At 37.5% G+C, this 22,968-nt stretch overlaps 1 protein-coding gene across 7 annotated transcripts in view; it reads right to left on the bottom strand.

Annotated features, from left to right (window-relative positions):
• The window catches only part of LOC126819279 (transient receptor potential cation channel subfamily M member 3), a 194,069-nt gene extending 171,470 nt beyond the window's left edge, over window positions 1-22,599 (bottom strand). For 2 of the 7 annotated variants that reach the window (XM_050547241.2, XM_050547242.2), the window contains exons 1-2: window positions 21,194-21,267; window positions 19,996-20,464 (exon numbers count right to left, since the gene is read on the bottom strand). In XM_050547241.2, the coding sequence (XP_050403198.2) occupies window positions 19,996-20,464; window positions 21,194-21,240 (516 nt within the window). In that variant the 5' untranslated portion in view covers window positions 21,241-21,267. Of the gene's footprint in view, window positions 1-2,482; window positions 2,623-5,699; window positions 5,811-19,995; window positions 20,465-21,075; window positions 21,111-21,193; window positions 21,268-21,499; window positions 21,804-22,519 lie in introns of those variants that run through there. The other 5 variants (XM_050547244.2, XM_050547243.2, XM_050547245.2 and 2 more) reach the window with 5 other exon arrangements.
• Between the last annotated feature and the right edge of the window lie 369 nt (window positions 22,600-22,968).

The following is a 22,968-nucleotide window of genomic DNA, read 5'->3' as shown; positions in this document are numbered from 1 at the left end:
TGAATTAATCCAGTTCTCTTGTGACCAATTGCCATTGGTAGAGAGATTTCTCAAATAAAGGTAAATTAAGTACATGTACATTACACCATGTAAAAGATAAGCTATGATTAACCAGCCATGCTCAATTAATTACCTTAATCATCACCTTAGGAAAGGTATTTACCCCTACCTCAAATAACCATTAGTGCATTACGATGTGTTACATGTACCTTCACTTTTTTAGTCTAGATGCTAGACACTCTTCAATTATGAAGAGTAAATTTAGCTACCAGTCGTCTGCTACTTGTATCTTAGGGCAGGTTTCTCACCTTACTGTCAATGTCAGACAAACAAAGGCATCCTACTACGTCAGTGTTTCTGATTGAATTTTTTTCAAACACTAGAAAAGAGTTCAGATGTACATGTATGATAAAATAAAGTGTATGTTTTTGAAAAGCCTATAAAAAGGAGGTACCTTAAAAACAGGCATTATGCAAGAGCTAAATCTATGAAATGAAATGAAATGGGGTTTAACGTCCTACTGTTCTGCTCATAAACTGGGCTAATGAAGACGGGCATACGCCATACAGTGTGCTATGAGGGAAATTTTGCCCGGACAGCGACGCTACAGCCTACTCTTCTATCAAATTCCAACTGCCAAGGGATCTTTTACGTGCACGCCAATATGTACACGGGACCTCGGTTTTTCGTCCCATCCAAATGACTAGACAGCTGTCCTTGTCAGGCCCTCCGTCCTGCATCACTGACAAGGGGAAACCACGCAGGAAAATCTTGATGAACTTTCTCGGTCAATGCAGGGATCGAAAAGAGCTAAATCTCTCTATCGCAGGTCTTTCTTTATGTTATATAAATTATTAATTAGTAGACATTAATTAACACGACAAGACCATAATTAACTCTTGATGCTATTGGATGGCTCCGATTTTAAGTAGATAAAAACAGGTCGGCCATAAAATGATTTAATTTAAAAATGGATAATCAAGACTTCTAACCGCGAGAACTTGGCTCAACCTCAACTTCTCAATTGATAACTGAACTAAAGCTTTCTTCCTGAATTTTTCAATAGATCATTATTCACCTTAAGATGCACAAAAGGAGAAATTGAATACCTGCTTGTACCTCACCTGTCTCATGAATATGAATCACTTTAAAATACAAACATATGAGAGAAAGAGAGAGAGAGAGACAAATGGGATTTAACGTCCACTCAACACAAACTAGGTCATTTCATGACTAACACATGGTTGAATTTTTATTTCGATAATTCGCTTTTGCATAGGGGTCTTTAGCAGTGGGAGGAAAATGGAGGACCTGGAAAAACCCCACGAGGTTGGACAAGCGACCCTACTTTTGTCACGTACCACCGGGGAATCGAAACCACGTCAGTTGACTCAATGACAGACCCTTATGATACAGCGCTCACATGCTACCCATTCGGCCAACATGTACCGGTATTAAATAAATAGGGAAAATATGACTTGACGAGCACCAAATGTATTTTTTATTCTGCTCTAAAAATTCAAACTACTATGGGCATTTAACAACTGTGCGTCAATAATAGACAGCGTCTATTTTAAAAGTGTTTTAAAGACATATCTTCTATTCAATTTGACTAATTTATCTAATTTGTTAAATATATCTTTATCTTTCATTTTTGTTGTATTAAAATAATACTTATTATATTTCATTATACACTGTTTTATTTAATTCAGAGAAAATAATTTAATATAAGTATTTACTTAGAACATTGATCGTATTGCCTATATTGATTTTGTTATTTATTTTTGTCAACCTTAGAGAAGTGACTATAACACTCAGCAACCTGAAGGGGGGTGGGCCGCTGAGAAAATTTTGAATATTTGAGTCAATATCCTGGCTTTTGAGGTCTTTGCTGGGAGTAAAGTTTTGTGCCTTGGTTTCATATTAAAAAAAAAAATACACATTTATAGCCTCCCAAATGTTCAACATAAACCCTGACCTCTGTGTGTAGGCCTAATAATAGGCTAATTTATGATAATTAATTACGGCAGGCTACTATACCCGCTTATAACATTAATCTTTTTCATTTTATTTCACACAAGAATTATGAAAAATATTTTTAGAAATTATTATGGTACATATATATGTAATATACAATGACAGCGATCCGGTTTTAACAGGAATGCGAAGCGGTTTACCCTTTTAGGAATGGTCCGTCATGAAAGTATTGAAAGGTTCCCAGGAGGACCCGACCGAAGGTTATAAGTTTAGGGTTTTGGGGCATGATATATTTATCTTTACTTTTCATAAAAACTAAGATATTCCTGCAATGTCATAACCTGATTCAAACACATTCGCAAGCATACAGTGTCGAAGTACATAACACTGCACACGTTTTATCAACACATGTGATCATGAATGAATTGAACGGCGAATGGTGATGTAGAATACGCGGTCGATTCGGTAGAATTTTCTTTGAATTTTTAACTGAAAATGGTCTTACCCAAGAAAATAACAGATTCGAAGCAGCTTAATGTCTGTCTTTTCGACAAGGTTACAGTAAAATTCACTCCTTCCATCGGCATAAACATAAAATTTAAAGATATATTGTCACAGTAACGCTAAATATTTTCTTTTATTTTCACATTGACAGTGAAAGGTGAAGGTCGTTGAATGTAGGTCAATAGTGTGCTTCCTGAAAGAATGTCTTGTTTGCCCAGACGTAGATGTGCATTGGGATTCTTTACAAGCCTGTTTGACAAAAATAAATCATTTTATTGAACGCCAAAACGTAGATTTGAAAGCTATGATAACAATATGTTTTATTGTATTCTCTAAAAAAAAAATGATGAAAAAAAACCCAATGCATTTTTCTATTGTTTTTTTGGGGTTTTTTAATCCAACCACCGTTTTTCATTAGAACAAATTAAATTCTATCAAATTGACATTTAATTGGTCCCCAGCTGGACTAAGCACTTTAACGCTTTTTATTAGCGAGTAAATGATTCTTTACAATTGTTTGAAGCGCATTATACTATTAGGCGACCAAAGGGCGGGTCCCAAGGCGATCCGGGGTTATATTCTGAGGTTACACTAGAAAATTTCCAGTGATTTTCTAGCTTGGTTTCTTTCTCTTCGGCAGTGCGGCAAGGCGGAGGGCCTGGCAATAAACAGTATCTAGCCATGCGGATGGGACTAAAAACCGAAGCCCCGTATACACGTAATTAACGCGCGCACGTAAAATAATAGTTGGAATTCGAAATAGGAGTCAGCAGTATATATTAAGAAGAGACGCTGTCAAAATTTCCATCATAACACTTTGCATCATGACGTATGAGGTCTTATATCAGCTCCGTTAGTTCAGAATAGTATAGGACGTTAAACCCCATTTCATTTTGCAAAAAAAAGGACCAGAAAGTTACAGTTATCAAGGCTTCAACTCCCTTCATTTTTACGCGCAGATATAGTGTGCCAAATAATCGGAATAATGTCATAATATGTCTCAAAAAATATAATCTTATTGATGCCGGTACACAAAACCAATAAAAAATACTGCCTAGTGATCGAGACAAACACAAACAATAAACAGACGAAATGCCTTTTCCTCGTGATTGAATCAGGTCAAGCTTTCTTGGCAATTATATAGTAGTAAGTGCAAGGGTACCGCACCACACAAAAACAATTACTCAAAACAAATTTACGGACAAGACACAATAACATGAAATGAAGTGAAATGGCGTTTAACGTCTTACTGTTCTGCTCCGCTCCGAATTGGGCTAATGAAGACGGGCATACGCCAGTGTGCTATGAGGGAAATTTTGCCTGGACAGCGGCACTACGGCCTACTCTTATATCGAATTCCAACTGTTAAGGGATCTTTTACGTGCACGGCAATGTGTACACGGGGCCTCGGTTGTTCGTCTCATCCGAACGACTAGACAACTGTCCTTGTCGGGCCCTCAATGACAAGGGAGAATACGCAGAAATCACAAACAAACGCACATGTCATATTAAGTGAATGGATCCTGGGGCTAGCCGTAAGCGTCCACTGCGCTGTACAGTCCCGGGCCTGTATACAGACTTCACTCAAAAATAAAAACTAACAATAAGGAGAAATATATCCCAAAACATTGTATAATACTAGTACGAGTATGCCACATGAAATATGAATTGTATAAAAAAAAAAGCCAGGTACAACTAAATGATGTTATAGTGAGAAACGTTATAAGCGTTCGAAAGAATTCAGGTGTATTGACTACAAAGTTACTGCGTTTTATGTCCTTATTACCACAAAAACAGAGGGAGAGAGAAATGGGTTTAACGTCCACTCGACACAAACTAGGCCATTTCGGGACTAACACATGATTCAATTTTATTTCAATAATTCGCTTGCGCGTAGAGGTCTTTAGCAGTGGGCGGAAACCGGAGGACGCGGATAAAACCCACGCAATCCTACTCCTTGTCATGTACAACCGGGGAATCGAAACCCCGCCAGTTGACTCAATGACAGGCCGTATGATTCAGCGCAGCGCGCACGTGCTAACCATTCGGCCACCCAAACCCCCAAAAACATAGGGAAACCCCATACTAAATACAAAGAAGCAAACGAAAGAAAAGTTATAACCATTATGTATAATATATATAGCCAATTAGAAATCTCTAGTGGTCTGTAATATGGTAAATAGCGAACGAAGCAAATACTTCCATCTTTAAATAATTAAAAATGATAGCTTACGAATTCACTTCACGTCTTTAATTTCATTAACGGATTCACGGAGCCATGGCGTGGGTGAGTGAGTGTGAGTGGAAGCATTTGGTCGTTCCAATGGGACGAAAAACCGAGGTACACCGGTGTACTCGTTTGGGAGCACGTAATTATATAAGTTAACAGTTGAACGGGCAAAATTTCCTCAGCACACTGCAAGGCCGTCTTTATTAGCCCATGTGGTGCCGATTGTGTCCACACTGGATATCTCTTATATATAAGTACCCCGCCTCACCCCACACAACTAAACACAGGTAACCATAGCGTTAACACGTCTTTTAGTTAATTCGGGGGAATCACGGTGGCTCAGTAGGTAAGGCAATGGATCAGTAGGCCCGGGTGCGAATCCGGTGTTGGCCAAGAAAGTTTCCGTGGGATTTTCGGGTTGTTTCCCCGTTGTAAATGACAGGGGTCTTAGGGCCTGTAACGGAACTGCGTCATGGTGTTCGATGAGACGAAACAACCGAGGTAATTAATCTAATTTGGAACTATTATAGCAAGAACGTACACCTCTTTATCTAAGCCTTACATAAGCAGTGTTAAATACCTAAAATATTTCATATTCCTGAGGCAATGGCCCGAGAAATCCCTAACGAAACAGTGCGAGGAGTATGCAAATATTTAGTCAATGAAAGTGGTGCAGTGTAAGGACTGGGTAATTTCGATATGCTGTAACCAAAACAAGATTATAACAAGATTATATTAAAAACTTTTTTTATCTCGGAAATTGCGCAGTAATCGACAGTACACGGTGAATTGTTATCGATATTGAAACCATCACCATAGTAGGCCTACATAGCTGATAAATTTAGCTACAACATTTGCGTGTTATATAAAGACAAAATAACGTGTGTTTAGCCATAACAATAACACACAAAAGAACGATAATTCTGTAATTTATAGCAATAGTATATTTGTAATATAGTAAAGAATAGTATTAGAATAATGTACATACCACGTCTAAGACATCAATTATAACAAGCCCTTACAAATCAAGTGCCGGACAATAAAGAATCAACACACGCGTCTATCATATAATACCCTTGACCTGTTGGAGAAAAAGTTCCTGGCAGAGTCTAAGACAACAACTGCATTGTGTTGTTATAGCGCTAATATTGAGTAAAGGTGACACTGGTGTATGCGATTACATATTACGCCCTTTGGGCAGCATAAGCTGTGATCCTTTCTAAGATTTAAAGAGCTCGTGTGAAATGAAATTAAATGGTATTTAACGTCCTACTTTTCTGCACCACCCGGGCTAATACATTAGGGTATGGCTCATGTATAAAGGGAGATAATTGGTCGTTACCTGTAACCTGGACACTGTTTAACTGGGAAAGGGTAACGAGTTACGCGAAGGAGCGACAATAAATCCATATATAAAAGTAAAACATGCTTCATTAGCTATTTTAACCTTTCAGGTCTAATCCCACCGGTTTAATCAGTTCCTATCTATAAATAAATAAATCTCTTAAAATCTATATAAGGACAAACAACAATTAATCGATAGTCTTCCGTGAATTAATTCAAAGAGACATATCGTTGAGATAATCCCCGTGTTTAAACTAAAGGCATATGAGGTCGCGTAAATAAATATGTAAATAAATAAATAAATAAACGTGAACCAAATAAAAGATCGTTCATATTTAAATCTATGTGCGGATCCACGGTGCGTACTGCGCTGTCTCATTAACCAGGATTTTCAGTCTAGACACGGAAAATAACCTAATCGTTCGGATGGGACGAAATACCATGGTCTCATGTATATAGGTGATAGTACGTTAAAGATCCCTGACTGATTGAGTTCGAATTAAGAGTAGGCCGTAACACCGCTGCCAGGGCACAATTCTTCCTCGTAGCGCATGCCGGATTGGTGCTAAAAAGAAAGACGTGAAAAAAAATATTCAATTTTATTTTGAATAAACGAAAATAAGCCACGTCTTACTTTTCTGTTCTAACGATAAAGTGTGCTGTGAGGGAAATTTTGCCCAGGCAGCGTCTATTCCGCCTGTTCTTTTTAAGTTCTTCCATAATTAAAAATAAGTGTCAGCGTCAGCGAGATGTCGCTTGGATGTCGATTGCGTGTTATTGGAATCAACACGATTTTCCTTATATACGTCATATTGATTAGAAGATTAAATATGGCCGGACTTTATCTTGAAATCGGATGGTTTATTAACAAGAAAAGCCCATTTAACTACATGTGGGTATAAAACATTCCTATCAAGTATATAATATACACATAGAGTTCATTACGTGAAACAAAACATGACGTATTAATTTAATATAAGTAAAAGATTATAACAGACCGGTTGTTGTTGAGACGAGAGAGAGAGAGAGAGAGAGAGAGAGAGAGAGAGAGAGAGTAACCTCCACTCGACACAAACTAGGTCATTTCGGTACTAATATATGGTTCAATTTTATTGCAATAATTCGCTTGCGCATAGGGGTCTTTAGCAGTGGGAGGAAACTTGAGGACCCGGAGAAAACCCACGATGTTTGACAGGCGACCCTACTCCTTGTCACCTACAACCGGGGAATCGAAACCACGCCAGTTGACAGATCAATGAAAGATCTCATAATGCAACGCGCGCACGCGTAACCATTCGGTCCCCCACCCCCTGTTGTTATGATGATGATGTTGACGATGATGATCATGATGATGATGCCACGGTGACTGTAATATCAAGGATGACGTCACGATGATAATTATATTTATCTCATGATTATCTGTTTTAAACCCACATGCAATTTAAATATGTCATCTATTTATCTTAATGGAAACAGATTAATTGAAGCCCGGTTGGGGCAGAAAAGTAAGACGCTAATCTCCCATCTCATCCATACACAGTTTCCGAATCCATAAAATCTATTATGCCGCGTATTGTTGTATATTGTGGGTAATTATACGCTAATAAATACTGTTTGAATGAAACCGGAGTATTGTATGACTTAACGACATCGCTAACCAGAACCCCACGCGAACTCTTTCCTTCAATTCTCATAAATATCGCTGTGGTGACAGGTTTCTCAAGAGATTGCGGAACCCGGAAAAGAAGCCATGGCGGATATCAACATCAGTTAATAATTTATCTCCTCGTTATGCAAATGATATTCTCAGAAATCCGTCGTGTGTCGTTAGCGAGAGAGAGAGAGAAAGAGAGAGAGAGAGAGAGGGAGAGGGGGAGAGAGAGAGGGGGGTCTTTAGCAGTGTGTGTGTGTGTGGGTGGGAGAGGGCGGTGGACCGGGAGAAAACCCACAAGTTTGGACAGGCGACCCTTCTCCTTGTCAAGTACAAGCGTGGAATCGAAACCACCCCACTTGACACAATGATTACGGTCCTCCTGATCCAACGCACACACGTTAACATTTCGCTTGCGCGTAGGGGTCTTTAGCAGTGGGAAGAAACCGGAGGACTCGGAGAAAACAAACGAGCTTGGACAGGCGACCCTACTCCTTGTCACGTACAACCGGGGAATCGACACCACGCTAGTTGACTCAATGACAGACCTTATGATACAGCGTGCACGTGCTAACCATTCGGCCATCCTCACCCCGCCCCGACAACAAGCGCAGTAAAACAAAATTATAAACATACACAAATTTGACGCGTTTCATACATAAAATATAACATAAATTTCATTTGGATAATTAATTCGAAAATATTCTGTTTTTAAACGTTTCTTGAAAGTTAATATTTTGTGACTGTTCTGTACAGTTTTTGGTATTTTAGTCCACTCTTTTGGACAAGTGTTAAGAGAATGTTTTTTTCTCTAAGTTTGGATTTAGAAACAATACCAACTAACTTATTACAATCTGATGAACGTAAAGTTCTAGCTGGGACAGTTTTATTGTGTTAATAAATCAGTTAGTCAACTGTTTAAAATAAAAACAAACAAGCTCGATTTCGTCTAGAACGACCCCGTTGTCGTCATGAACGGTTGAATCAGGTCATGGACGGTTGATTCAGATCATGGACGTTTTGTTCCGGTGACAAACGAATTACTCACGAGACGAAAAGAAGAAGTTCGTTAGAAACAACCCCATTGCTGTCACGAACGGTTGATTCAGGCCATGACCAATTTGTTCCGATGATTAACGAATTGCCCACGTGAAGAAAATAATAAATTTCTTGTAGAAACAACCCCGTTGCGGTCATGAACGGTTGATTCCGGTGACTAACGAATTGTCCACAAAAAGCAGAAGACCGGATGAAAAAGCCACGGGTTATATTTTAGTTATTGAGATTAATATATTTCCCATCACATGTATAATTTATATAATAGTTAATTAATTAATTCTTGACAATATATTGATCTATAGAAGTAACTGTATTGTGTGGGTGTTCACGTAAGACTGGTTTCCAAGCATCTAAATATTAATACAAATACTGCAGAGATTATAGGTTGACTGACATTTCGGAACATAAAAGAAGTTAGCAACGAAACGAAACTTATGAAATATTAATGGTAAGATATCATTAACAATCAAATGCATCAAAAGAAGCTTAGTTTCGAGTTACACAGTCAGATTTGTCTATACTTTATCTTGATATTGTCTGTTGAAACTCAAGAGATCTAGTATATAGAGTAAGCTATTGCTTTGTGTCTGATGTCGGAAGGCCACGGTGGCTCAGTGAGTAAAACGTTGGCTCGTTAACCTGGAGGTCTGTGTTGGCCGAGAAAGTTCATCTGGATTTTCCGATGTGGTCCCCCGTTGTCAGTGGTGCGGGACAAAGGGCTTGGCAAGGGACAACGTATAGTCCTTCGGATGGGGAGAAAAAACGAGGTCCCGTCATTAGCCCAGTCGGAGCAGAACAGAAAATAATAGAAAATAATCATCTTTTCAATTCAGGTAGATATATGATTGTCATTGTCCATTCCATAAACGGCCATATTATGAGTTATACTGATACGAACTTTTAAAAGTAGCAAGCATATGCTGCCTTGTGCAAGACACCCATAACTATGCAGGGAAAAAACAGCCATCGTTTGAACCTAATTATGTATTTTTTTCTCGAAATCTCTAGAGAATTATTTTAACATATATAGAACTTTAGTGGTTCGTCTCGACGGCCAATAACTCCAGTTTGTTGAAACCTGATTCCAAATAAAGCCCACAAGTTTTACAGCATTTGTTTGAAAGTATATCGTCGACAAGAAATCGGACAATACAATAACCATTCGTCTTCACTTGCCTATAATGGGCATATTTTTCTATTTATAATAAAAACAAACGAACGAAAGAAAAAAAAATACACTACTCACTTGCAATTGCCTTCGTTTCTCTGAAAACATTATAACGGTATGGAAGAAATCCTGTTTCCTCACACTAACATGAAACCGTAACGCTAGAAATGCTTCCAGGCTTTTCAGTATCCCATATCCATTATCAATATTAAGTTCAAGATACGCCCACTTTCTAAACTTATTAAATCTTCCGTTTATTGTAATTGATAATATAAGATGAACAAAAAATCCTATATTATGATCGTCTAGAATCCAAAATATACAGATTCCCGAACACAATGAGAGCGATAGTTACAGATAATTGCTATTTTGGAACGCATAGGGAAGATGGGAGAAGTGCCAAATATCCCAAAGACGTTATAAAGGTCGGGGTAATTCTTTATTTAGGTATACTGAGACATCAGATAACCGCCGTAAGACGTGGATTGATCTCGGAAAGACATTTTAATGATTATCTATAGAGAGAGGTTAATATCAGGGATATTCTCTTGACAATTTGTTCCGCGGACACTGCTTCCGTGTTGATCAAGAGAAATGCATTTATAGATACCTTTACTGAAGAGAGAGCGAGAGAGAGAGAGAGCGAGAGGGAGATGAAATGAAATGAAATGGAGTTTAACGTCCTACTGTTCTGCTCCTGAGGGAAATTTTACCCGGGCAGCGGCGCTACGGCCTACTCTTATATCGAATTCCAACTGCCAAGGGATCTTTTACGTGCATTCCAATGTATACACGGGACCTCGGTTTTTCGTCTCATCCGAAGGACTAGACACTGCTGGTCAGTGTGGATATGCAGGTGAATTTAATTTTCAGAAGGAAAAATAGTTAATATTGCGAGCTAATTAACCCGCATCGATGCCAACCCTCACAGTGATTGTAGCGGTCTGATCAGTGGATATGCAGTGTGGATTTGTCAATACAGCACGGACGACGGTATCTTTAATCACAAAAATGATAAAACTTCTTCCTCCTCTATGGATGTTTTAGCGTTTAATGGACGAGGTCATCAATCAGCTAGTCATGTATACCGAATTAAACTGTTATTATTGATTGTTTGATGGGGATAGTGATAAAAAGCTAGAGCAATTACTGGATAGCCTGGACTGAAAATCCTACTTATACTTTAGATTAGCGATCATATTTCAACTCAACGTCGGAATTAGTAGTAATGATTTATATAAGATGCTACCAAGAGAGAGAGAGAGAGAGGGAGGGAGAAAGGGGGAGATTTAACGTCCAGTCGACGTAAACTAGGTCATTTCGGGACTGACATATGGTTCAATTTTATTTCAATAATTCGCTTGTGCGTACGGGTCTTTAGCAGTGAGAGAAAATCGGAGGACCCGTAGAAAACCCACGAGGTTGGACAGGCGACCCTACTCCTTGTCACGTATAAGCGGGGAATCGAAACAACACCACTGAGCACCATGACAGACCTGGTCCAACGCGCACGAGGGAATCCCGCGAAACGTAAACTTGATCTGTAACTTACTCTATAGAGCGCTGCACCAACAATCAGATATCACCCTCCGTGGAAGGGGACGTAAACCCCAATTAAGCAAACCTTAAATCAAGTATAACCTTAACAAATTCCGAGGGAATAAAGAATCAAAACTAAGTTTTACCAGTCAAGTACTAAAAAGAATGTTAATTATAAAATATTTCCATCACGTGATACCTTAACCATGACAACCGTACCAGAAAATATTTGATTACGTTTTGAATAAGTACCGTAATGGTGTCTATATATGTGTTACGTGTATAATATAGGTAATGGTGTCTATATATGTGTTACGTGTATAATATAGGTAATGGTGTCTATATATGTGTTACGTGTATAATATACTAAGATCCTCTATTTGTGGGCTTCCCGTACTAAAAGAGAGAGAGAGAGAGAGAGAGAGAGAGAGAGAGGGGGGGGGGGTGTTAACATCCACTCGACACAAACTAGATCATTTCTGATCTACCACACGGTTCAATTATATTCCAATAATTCGCTTGCGCGTAGGGGTCTTTAGCAGTGGGAGAAAACCGGAGGACTCGGAGAAAACCCATGAGGTTGGACAGGTGACCCTACTCCTTGTCACGTACATACGGGAAATCGAAACCACGCCAGTTGACTCAATGACAGAGAGAGAGAGAGAGAGAGAGAGAGAGAGTGTAACATAAAGGGCTATATTTTAGTTAAATTAGGGCAAACCAATTTTGAGTAAATTCTTAACTTAGTCTGAGAATGCTTTGTGAACTCGGGGCCAAGAGATTATATACCGTTGATATTTTAATCTTTTTGACTTAAAATGTTAAATAATAAAACTGTGCACATTTTCGCGTGGATTAAGCCGTAAAAATTATATATTTTCCGAAAAAATTAAATGACAATTAGCGACTTTAAGTGAAGATGACTCACTTATGTTTTTTTGACTTTTGCGATTTATCTTATTCACGGGATATTTTATAAGACAACAACCTCCGGGGCGATAAAACGCTGTCACAGCAAGTAATATCCTTCACAGGAAACATGGGGTTGCGTGCTTTAACATATTAATTGATGTTTTACACGTCTACCGTTTACAAAATAAAAAAAACACTGACATTAAATTGTTGTCTTATAAGGTTAGAAAAACTACTTCGCTTTTATATAATACATGCATCCCTATAAAAAAAATCAAACAAATGAGAGGGCAGGTGTGACTGTCTTCATTGCGAAACACGTATTGTTTTCGTAATCTGTTTTTGGTTTGTTGGGGTTTTTTGCGGATTTTAGTCAGATTTTGCAGCTAAAACTGTGCATGGTGCAAACATTCTACCAACGTAGATATTGTTGGCCTCGGTTGAACTATTTTTTAAATATAAATTGGGTCATTTTTGACAAACAGGAAGCGTTTTATAGATGGGACAAAAAATAATCTCAGATTGCCCATATCTCGATTATTTCTGAACGGATCTTCGTCGGGTTTTTATTTTTGGATTATTTGGACGAATCCCATAGGGGCCCTGACTGACCTTTTTTTCGAAATTCGGAAGTTAGCTCGATTAGTTTTAGCATCAAAGATTTGCCAAAGTTTTTGTTCAACTTTTTTTTCGACATTCAAGATGGCGTATCTCCGTTAGTATTTGAGGTATCAATCTGCAATTTGGTAGGAATAAGGAACACACTGCTGCTGTCAAAATGGTATTTGAAAGTTTTTGTGGCGGCTTCCGGAAACTTCCAGAAATTACCGAGGCCCTCTGATTTTTCCCGAGCATGAATAGTTCTTTCCATTTTAAAAATATACTAAAAATGGCATATTGTGGTTTTAGCCTCAAATATTATCTTTCATTTTCGGAGACCTTGTTCGATAAGATTTTCAACCGTTTGGCCCCTCATCGGATTTTCCAAAAAAAAACCAAAAAAACATTCAAATCTATATTCAGCTGCCATTTAGATTAAGATTTTTTCGAAAATAACAATTTGTTTTGAACCTACATGTACTCCATATGCCATTAATTCTTACCAAGTTCATTTTTGAATTTCGATTTTGTTTACTTCCAGTTTCACTTTGAAATTTGTTCGACTTTTAACCCACAGTCTGGTGACCTAGCCGTTCAATGACCCTTGACATTTGTGTATATGATGACCCTGATGTCTACTAAGAATTAATATATAAAAAACTCGGTCTTGAAGTATAATTTTCGGTTTTATTAAGAGTTGAAAATTACAGGTTTTTAAACTTTAATAAGTATTGAATGTTACTATACTCAATAGTTCGTGGTATAACTTTATTGTTTACGTGACAAGGAGTAGTCCGACGTGACCTGACGTACCGAAACACGTCAATACTGTTTTTACGCAGTTCTAGTTCTTATTTTAAGACTTCTGACTTGCTAGCCTGGAGGTCGCGTGTTCGATCCCTGCACTGACCGAAAAAGTTCATCGGGATTTTCCGACGTGTTTCCCCTTGTCAGTGGTGCAGGACGAAGGGCCTGCCAGAGACAGCTGTCTAGTCGTTCGGGCAAAATTGGCCTCATAGCACACTGTATAGCGTATGCCCGTCTTCATTAACCCAGTCGGAGCAGAACAGTATTTTGAGAGTTCCATGGGTAACATATTAGATTGGTAACCAGTTATCTCGTGCTACTTTAGTAATTTACTTGGTTTATATCGTCGACTATTGTTTCAAGATAGAGCAGAAAGGTCCTCGTCCATAATAGCCTTCTATTTATCGTACAAAACTAGCCCGGGGCATAATTTTTACTAGATTTGGACGTAAAGCCCAAACGGTAATATCCGTGGTATGATCATATGGTTCAGTAACAAATTAAACAAAAACTAAAATGTGAATTAATAATATTCGTAATTCGAATAAAATGACTTATTGAACACGTTGGCTAATTAATAATTAAACTCTTATTAAGCCAGTTATTGACTATGGCTCGACACAAATACAGTGGGTCAATTCAAGTCCCGGATTAAACTTGTGTTAAGGTTGTGGTTTAGTGGTGTATAACTGGTGTTAATTTTTATGCCCTAATGTGAGCTTCAACGTTTAACACACTTGTTTCCACCAGTGTATAATCTCGTTAACACCGGCAAGATGAAATATATTATTGTCACACAAGTACGAATTTTCAGGTGTTTAACACAAACTAGTGACATGTAGCTAGCTCAATGGCACAGTAGCAGGAACTGTATTAGTCTGAGAATGTTTTGAATTATTACGACAACCCTTTAGTTTCATTACATTTTGCCTAATACGCACGTGTCTTGTACCCATGGTGCATGGCTAGGTTGGTATGGCAACAACTCACTATTGAGGACTCTCAGATTCAACCCCGTAGTTGGCTAAGCAGTTGTGAAATTCCAAAAACCAAGACCCATCGTGCACGTAAAAGAATTTTTGGCAGTTAGAATTCGCTGAGACGTCGCTGCCCCCCCCCCACACACACACATACACAATGCATGAAGTAATCCCGTCGTCATTATCCCGGTTGATGCAAAAAAGTAGGACGTTAAACCCTGTTCCATTTCATTCCTCTATTCAAATATCTACAAGCATGGATTTATATGTCAATAATAGATTTGCCACAAGATTATTTACTAACCAGCAACCACCACTTTAAACATAAGTAAATTAAAAAAATTACTAACCAATAACCGCCACTTTAAACATAAGTAAACAAAAAACATTACCAACCAACTACCGCGACTTTAATTATATTTAAACTAAAAATAGCGGAAACTACAATAAAAATTTATATTACACGTATGTATCTTTATGTTTTATGAATCCTAGAAATGTGTATCATATATTTACGTCAAGCTTATTAACAATATATAAGTAAACTAAAAATAGCGGAAACTTTATTGTATGTATATGTGTGTATTGTCTTGTTCTATAAACCCTAGATATAATTATTTAACAAAGGTGTTACATTTGTTAGCCCGTGGTAGGTTTTGTTCTGTCGCTTGTAAATAACTTGGTTAATGATTTAGGTTTTAGAATTTACTAATACACGTACGTCGTCAATCCCGAATTCGTACCTTTAAAAACTTTACAAGAGCCGCGGTGACTCAGTGAGTAAGACACTGGTTCGCTAGCCTGGAGGTCTCCGGTTCGTTCCCGGTGTTGAAAGTGGAGCAAGATGGAGGGCCTGACAAAAACAGCTGTCTGTCTGAAAATTAAATTCACCTGCATATCCACACTGACCAGCAGTGTCTAGTCCTTCGGATGAGACGAAAAACCGAGGTCCCGTGTACACATTGGCGTGCACGTAAAAGAGCCCTTGACAGTTGGAATTCGATATAAGAGTAGGCCGTAGTGCCGCTGTCCGGGCAAAATTCCCCCCCCCCCCCCCATAGCACACTGTATAATGGCGTATGCCCGTCTTCATTAACCCAGTTCGAAGTAGAACAGTAGGACGTTAAACCCCATTTTATTTCCGATTCCATTTCATGTAATTTCATTATTGTCGCTATTTCTCAGAACAGCAAAAGAGTTATAACAATGATATTCAAACTTCATGGCCTATTTATAACACCAGGATACACTATTCCTTCAACTTTGAACTTGTGTAGGATCTGTTAGAACATGTACAGGTAGAGTTCCCCGTACAGGTAGGTATTCCAGGTAATATTTATTGCTGTCTATTTAATGTGCGTGGATTAAAACTAAGAATAACACAGCATAATGAAGTGTAATCTGACAAGACTATGAGGTAATAAAAATGTGGTTACAGACTAATTAATTAATTACCGACACGATAGGGTCACTGTGAACATAATAGCCTTTTGTATGTCGCGTGCTCGCTCTGTTTATGATTTATTACCGTCAATTGCCATTCAGCAGTGGAAAGCTACCTGAGAAGTGGGACAACATATAGTTACATAAGAGCCAATAAATGAAAATAAAGTGGTGTTTTATTATTGCTCGTCAGCATCAGTGAGGCCATGCTGCGCCAAATATATGATGATATCTACGAGAAACGGTGATTTTTTTTAAATGCCATAATTATATTGCCACCTTAATTATACCAAAAATACTAAGATTTGGAAGGAAAAATCTGTATTTTAATTATATTTACATATTTGGCAAGATCTTTCGGCCTTAGGCGTCTTCAGGGTTATGTACAAAATACAATAACGTCGCTATTATGTAATTAAGCGACGTTATCGTCACATAATATATATATTATATATAACGAGAAATGGGGTTTAACGTCCACTCGACATAAATTAGGTAATTCCGAATTCCAGAACTAAAATATGGTTCAACGTTATTGCAACATTTCGCTTGGGCGTAGGGGTCTTTAGGTGTCGGAAGAACCGGAGAAAACCTACGAGGCTGACCAGGAGACCATACTCCTTGTCCCGTACACGCGGGGAATCGAAACCACGTTATATGTCACAAAATAAAATCAGAAAATGGTAGTATTTTGAAGACCCGCAGCGGTGTTTTCCCCAACTTCATCGAATTCCAACTGTCAAGGGTTCTTTTATATGCACTCTTCATCGAAATAAGCTAAATCTGCCTATTGCAGGTCTTTTTTTTGGCCTTAAATGTTATATAAATTATTGATAAGACATTTATTAACAGGACAAGACCATAATCAACTCTCGATGCCATCGGATGGCTCCGATTGTAAGTAGATTAAAACGATTAAGCCATTCAATGATTTAATCTAAAATTGGAGAAGCGAGGCTAAGACTCCAATGACCAGCAGGGTGGTTACGGTCAATGCATACATCTTGTCAAATCTACAACCACTGATAACTTCGCTCAAAATAAAGTAATTTTAATGAAATTTTCAATATATTCATTTTGTATTATCTATTTTTGAAATATTATAGCGTGATTGACTAGCTCTTTAGCTAAATCTTACATAATGCCCCTTTAAAACATGGAATTTACGTGCACACCATGAACGACTATATGAGTGGATCTCGGTGTTTCGTCTGATCCGGACTACTAGACGCCTTTCGTTGTCAGGCCCACCCGGATTACTAGACAGCTTTCGTTGCCAGGCCCATCCAGACTACTAGTTTATTTAGTCTTTGTGTATGACAGATATGGAACGGGGTAGAACCGCATTACAAAGCAGTATACTATTTTTTGTATATGGCGGCCATTTAGGGCAGAGATCAATTCTCGAAGTATGAAGTAGATGGATCTCTGTGTGCAGAATAGGTCAACACCGAGGTCGAACCCCGGACTTCCTGGTTGGTGAGCTATCACCATGCTCACCGAATGTTAGTAAACCAATGAAGTCCAAGCAAAACCGACAATCAACTCAATCCCAACAATTATTCTAGGCAGGCACAATTTTATGTCTCATCATCCTGTCACTGAAAATGTCTCTATTAATTATGGAAACCTCGATGTTGTAAACAATATTTGTCATTTCACAGTCAAATAAAACGTCAGTAAATATCAGAATTATTTATTGATGTCAAGGCTGAGCAATGATAGGTCAAACTCAGTTTCCTTGGTTTGTGGTTTGATGATGCGGTTTGATGGTTTACACAACAAAATGGTCGATAAAACAACTTAAACAGTTTACTCGCTCCACGAAGCAACTTAAAACTGTTTACTCACGCCACAAAACAATTGAAAACAAATTTACTCGCAAAGCAATTGGAAACTATTTACTAGTGAGACAAAGCAAAACAGTTTGCTCGCGCGACATAGCAAATGAAAATAGTTTGCTCGCGCGATAAAGCAATTGGGAACAGTTTGCTCGCGCAACAAAGCAAATGAAAACTATTTACTAGTGAGACAAAGCATTTAAAACTGTTTGCTCGCGCGAAAAAGCAATTGAAAACTGTTTGCTCGTGAAACAAAGCAATTGAAAATTGTTTATTCCTGCGACAAAGTAACCTAAAACTGCTTACAAGAGAGACCGCTAAACCCACGACCCACAGAGTTGATAAGGAAGATAAGCTTGGTCGGTATTATAAACCGGTTTCAAACTTTTCTTGTACCAAACTGGTTTAATTCGTTAAATTTATTTAAATCCAGTTTTCGTTTGCGAAATTCTCACTGATTTATCCACAAAAGGACTAGTTCAGTTCCGAAAATTTATTTTGTCATAACAATAATTCTCTTATAATTACGGAAAGGGAAAAAATATAGTACGTCCTACCATTTTACAAAGAGCTTCCATTCATTCAATCCCAACCAAAGTCCTCTTTTATTTCAGATGATGTGCTGTCTTTAACTATTTACAAATCTTCGACGGAAACTGACCACGCAGTTCTGGATTTTTGTTTATACGACAACTATTGAGAAATCGCTCGACTCAGAAAGCTGGATGGGTATTTCTCTACCATTCGAAAAAACGCCATTACACAAATACTGTCGCTACCTTTCCATTGTCCAGTGTTATAAATTAATTTCACGTGCGTACAAATAAACAGCAAAACCAAGCCCCAGGGTTGTCCGTCAATGTGATATATATAGCTTAAAAAAAAGATATTTATTTCAGTTGATTAATTACAATTAATCAGTTATACATGAAGTCATTTTGACAAAACTCCGTCCACTGTAGAACGAAGCATGTATACTTGTGTCATTTTTAAGGGAAGGTTTAAAATGGAATATGTCCGCAGTGTCAATTAATTATATCACAGGCTTCCGTTGCAAATAAAATCTATACGCCGATGTGGTGTCATGGCAAGAGAATAATCATAGAACATGTCAGTCGGAATGAAATTCATATTGCTTGGGGTGGGGTGGGATCGGGTCGGGGTGGGGGTGGGGGTGTATTGGATGTCAGTGTAGCTAGGCAAAATGGGGCTCTGGAATAGTGAGTATCAAAATGACTGAATGATTGTGTTGACGAGCAGTTAAATCCCACCCCACTCCATTCAAAAATACAATCATATTAATAATAAACTATAACACATACTTATGGAAGAACAATTACTGATTTATTTAGGCAACGTCAGAGTAAATCAGCAATTGTTCTTCCATAAGTATGTCGTGTTGTTTATTGCTGTATCCAGTTACTAAATGCCTCTAAAAGATCAAGCATTTTAATATTTTGTAGCATTTCAATTACCCTATTGAATGCTAACGCTTACCGATCGTAAATCGAGTATACTATAGCTACAGTCAAACCTTCTCTGCATAATCAACCAGTTTTCGAACGTGTTGAAATTAATCAGTTATACTAACTATTTCTGTGTGTTATTAAATATTTGATATGCAGTTGCGCAGCTAGTGTTTGTCAATATATGAACAAACTTTTGTTTCACGCAAAGTGCTACCTAGCTACGGACAGGCCTGGCCACGCTACTGTTTGTATGTACAGACTATGTAAGAAAATAAAACAATATTCTGAGAAAACAAGAGCACCGCTTAGCGATGATGTCCTGTGTTCCAGAGCAGCAAGCACATATGATTACCCATGTGCAATTTTAGTTGGTGTTAGTATACTTAATTAGTTCAATCGGTTTAGTTGATTAGTATAGTTAATTAATTCAATCGGTTTAGTAGATAACATTGAACTATAAACGTAACATACCCTAGTATCACCGGGTAGCGTGTCAGCTGAAGTATCAAAAAATCCACTGGAATTGGTCCTTGCTGACAAAGGTCGGGTATATTGTTTCTGAGATACAAGGCTTTCGGATAACTGGCGGAAATTCCCACTCGAGTTTCTCCTGGATGCCATCTTTGAAAAACTTCCATTGGAACGAGTTAGACCTGGAACCGGAGAACATGATGCTACTGAATTCGATCTTTGGTACAACGATTTAAATTTCGGAAGCGACGAAAGGGAGATGGGTTTGATTAAATCGGGACTGTCTATAACGTACGGGAGATCAATAAAACTAACACAGGAGTTTTGCCTTTCGAAGTGTCCATTTTGTTGTTGGACAGATGTATTTAACTGTCCACTGGAGACAGACTTTGTAAACACCGATCTCTTTCGTTTCTTCTCCGACGGTGAGCTGTTCGCCGACTGCATATTGTAAAGGTTTCTTCCTTCTCTGTGGAAAAAGGGGAAAAATATATTAAGGAAAACCAAATTCTTAATAAACAACAGGAATAGTTAATACTAGATTAATTATTTAGTTATCTGTACATGTCAATGGACTGCGGCGCTATGGAAAAATTGCGTTCAGTTCAAGTCAATCGTGTTAAATCAAAGTCTAGTTTTACTCAAGCTGCTATTGCTAATCTGTACATTATATCATTTTGGACAACTTTAGTCCCGAGATCTTGGCAAATAATTGTTTTCTGCACGCGAACCTCCATCATTACGTGAAGCGATGTGATGGAAGTCTATAAGGTATTGGGATTTTATCGTAAAGGACCCGGACATATATTTACGCATATCAACGACAGGACTGCTGAAATATTTGTCGAAATTTTTCATTCTAGCCGCTACTTGAATTTCTATAATTCCTGTGTAACATTTTAGACGAAATGAAAACATAACAATTTTGATATATTTCTGTTACATAATCATCTGTGTGTCTCGATAAATCACGTCCATAAACCTGTCATGCGCATTCCCACATCTCCTATTTACTTTCTATTTATTACACCCCAATTTAAAATAAGATATTTTTGTTTAACTAAAATAAGAAAGGCACACAATAGTCGGGCGTTTAGCAGCCACACAATGCAATCCGTATTCCACTTAGTATAGGCTATGTCTTTGCATTTTAAAGTTATAGTCGAAAATTCAAACCCATTGTACTGCTATGAAATACCTGCAAAAGACATGTTTCCGCCTCCCATATTTTTCAAAGCTGGACATATGAAACACCGTGGTTGTGAATCTACTTTCTTTTGAGCCTAATAAATCCCACTCAGGTTTATATTGTGTTCCTAAACCTTTTTCTCGCAGTGAAACACCAGTTTTGTACCGAGCTCATCTCAATAAAGGATTGTCTTTGTTGAAACGAGTTTATTCATAAACATACTTCTTTTTATTTCAACTTTTTTATTTTAAAAACCATTTATCAAAATCAAGCGAAGCTTAAATTAATAAAAAAAATGTGAAAATTGAATCTTACCTTTGCAGTACAATTAGTTATACGTCCATAATTCTTTCAACTTGTCACACAAGTAAACTCACTAGGTAACATTCACAAGCTGTCATAAAACAATATTTCAAGTTTCCATACAAATGTCAAAACTTTTTTTCCTATCTAAACTTATATATTACACACATTCATTTTAAATTTTAAAACATCTTCGGATTAGGAGAATTTAAAGTCTTTAAAATTGATAATTATTTCGCATTCATGGCAGTCGGGTGCAGTCAAATGTAACCTGTCCAATGACCAGATTAAATTATGCTGTTATACAAATTGAAGCTGCTTGAGTGTAATTTATAATAAATGTCGGGAGAAGTTCTAGTACCGGTATTTCGTCAGTAGGAGGAGCCACCCTGGTCATTACAGACATGTAGTACTGCGCATGATTGCACCCAGGGTTCTCAACAGTAATCGGCCAAACGTTAGTTAAGCAAACAAAATTTCAATGTCACCTTTTGAAAAGATTTTAATAACATGTCTACACGCTGCATCGGATTGTCACCGATCCTTATCATGATATTAATCATATCCAAGCGAGTTTTTACTGCTTACAAACGTGTTTTTATTAACGAGGACACAATGGTTATTTACATAAAGCCTAGTCAGTATTACTAAAATGGTCTAAAAGTAAAAATCTGCAGAAATAGCCTACTATAGTGTCCATCCTTTCATCTAAAACAATAACCTCTCAAGTCAAAGATGTCACCTGGGATGAAGAACAATAAAATATAATAAACCACTTTTAAATTCTAAAATGGCATATTTAAGGTTTTGTTTTACTCGACGGTAAATATTGTTTGAAATAATTTTAGCTCCCCGGAAAGCTACTTTTAGTCACTATAACATATATATTTCATTATATCTTAGTTAATTCTAAAATGGAATATATTTTCAAGATTACAGATATAGTTAGAAAACCATTTCAATTCCTACGAAAGTTATTTTTAGTCATTTTCACTTATTTTCCAGTATATCTCAATATAAACCCACACCTACCCTTTCACCAGTAACCACACAAAAGCGGTCAAATAGCCAGTTCCGCAAGCAGAGGCAGTAAATTCCACAATGACTATTTTAAACTTTTAAATTTGCAAGTTTTACAAATTCACTTAGTAAATATAGAAACCACACTAGTTCAACACACCAGCAAATAAATAAAGTACTTATTTTAATAATTCGTCATCACTGACACGAGTTTTCCGTCTATGCATAGAAAAAAACTAACAGAGAACAGGTATATATTAAAATAAGTAATAAGTTTGTGCATTTCCCGGTTTGACAAGCATGCCCAAGTACACAAAGTGTAAGACGTAGATAGAACGTCGTCTCAATCGTTATTAAGCAGGTTGCGATAACGTTAACGGAAGTCTGATTAGAAATTTTCCTTATCAACTGATTTTTAAAACCAAATAAAAAATAATTAAAAAATTATGAAGTTGCACACC

Source organism: Patella vulgata, chromosome 4 (assembly GCF_932274485.2).
Source record: "Patella vulgata chromosome 4, xgPatVulg1.2, whole genome shotgun sequence".
Taxonomy (NCBI): domain Eukaryota; kingdom Metazoa; phylum Mollusca; class Gastropoda; family Patellidae; genus Patella; species Patella vulgata.
The sequence above is the reverse complement of the archived record's forward strand: the minus strand, read 5'-3'. Positions and strand labels throughout refer to the sequence as shown.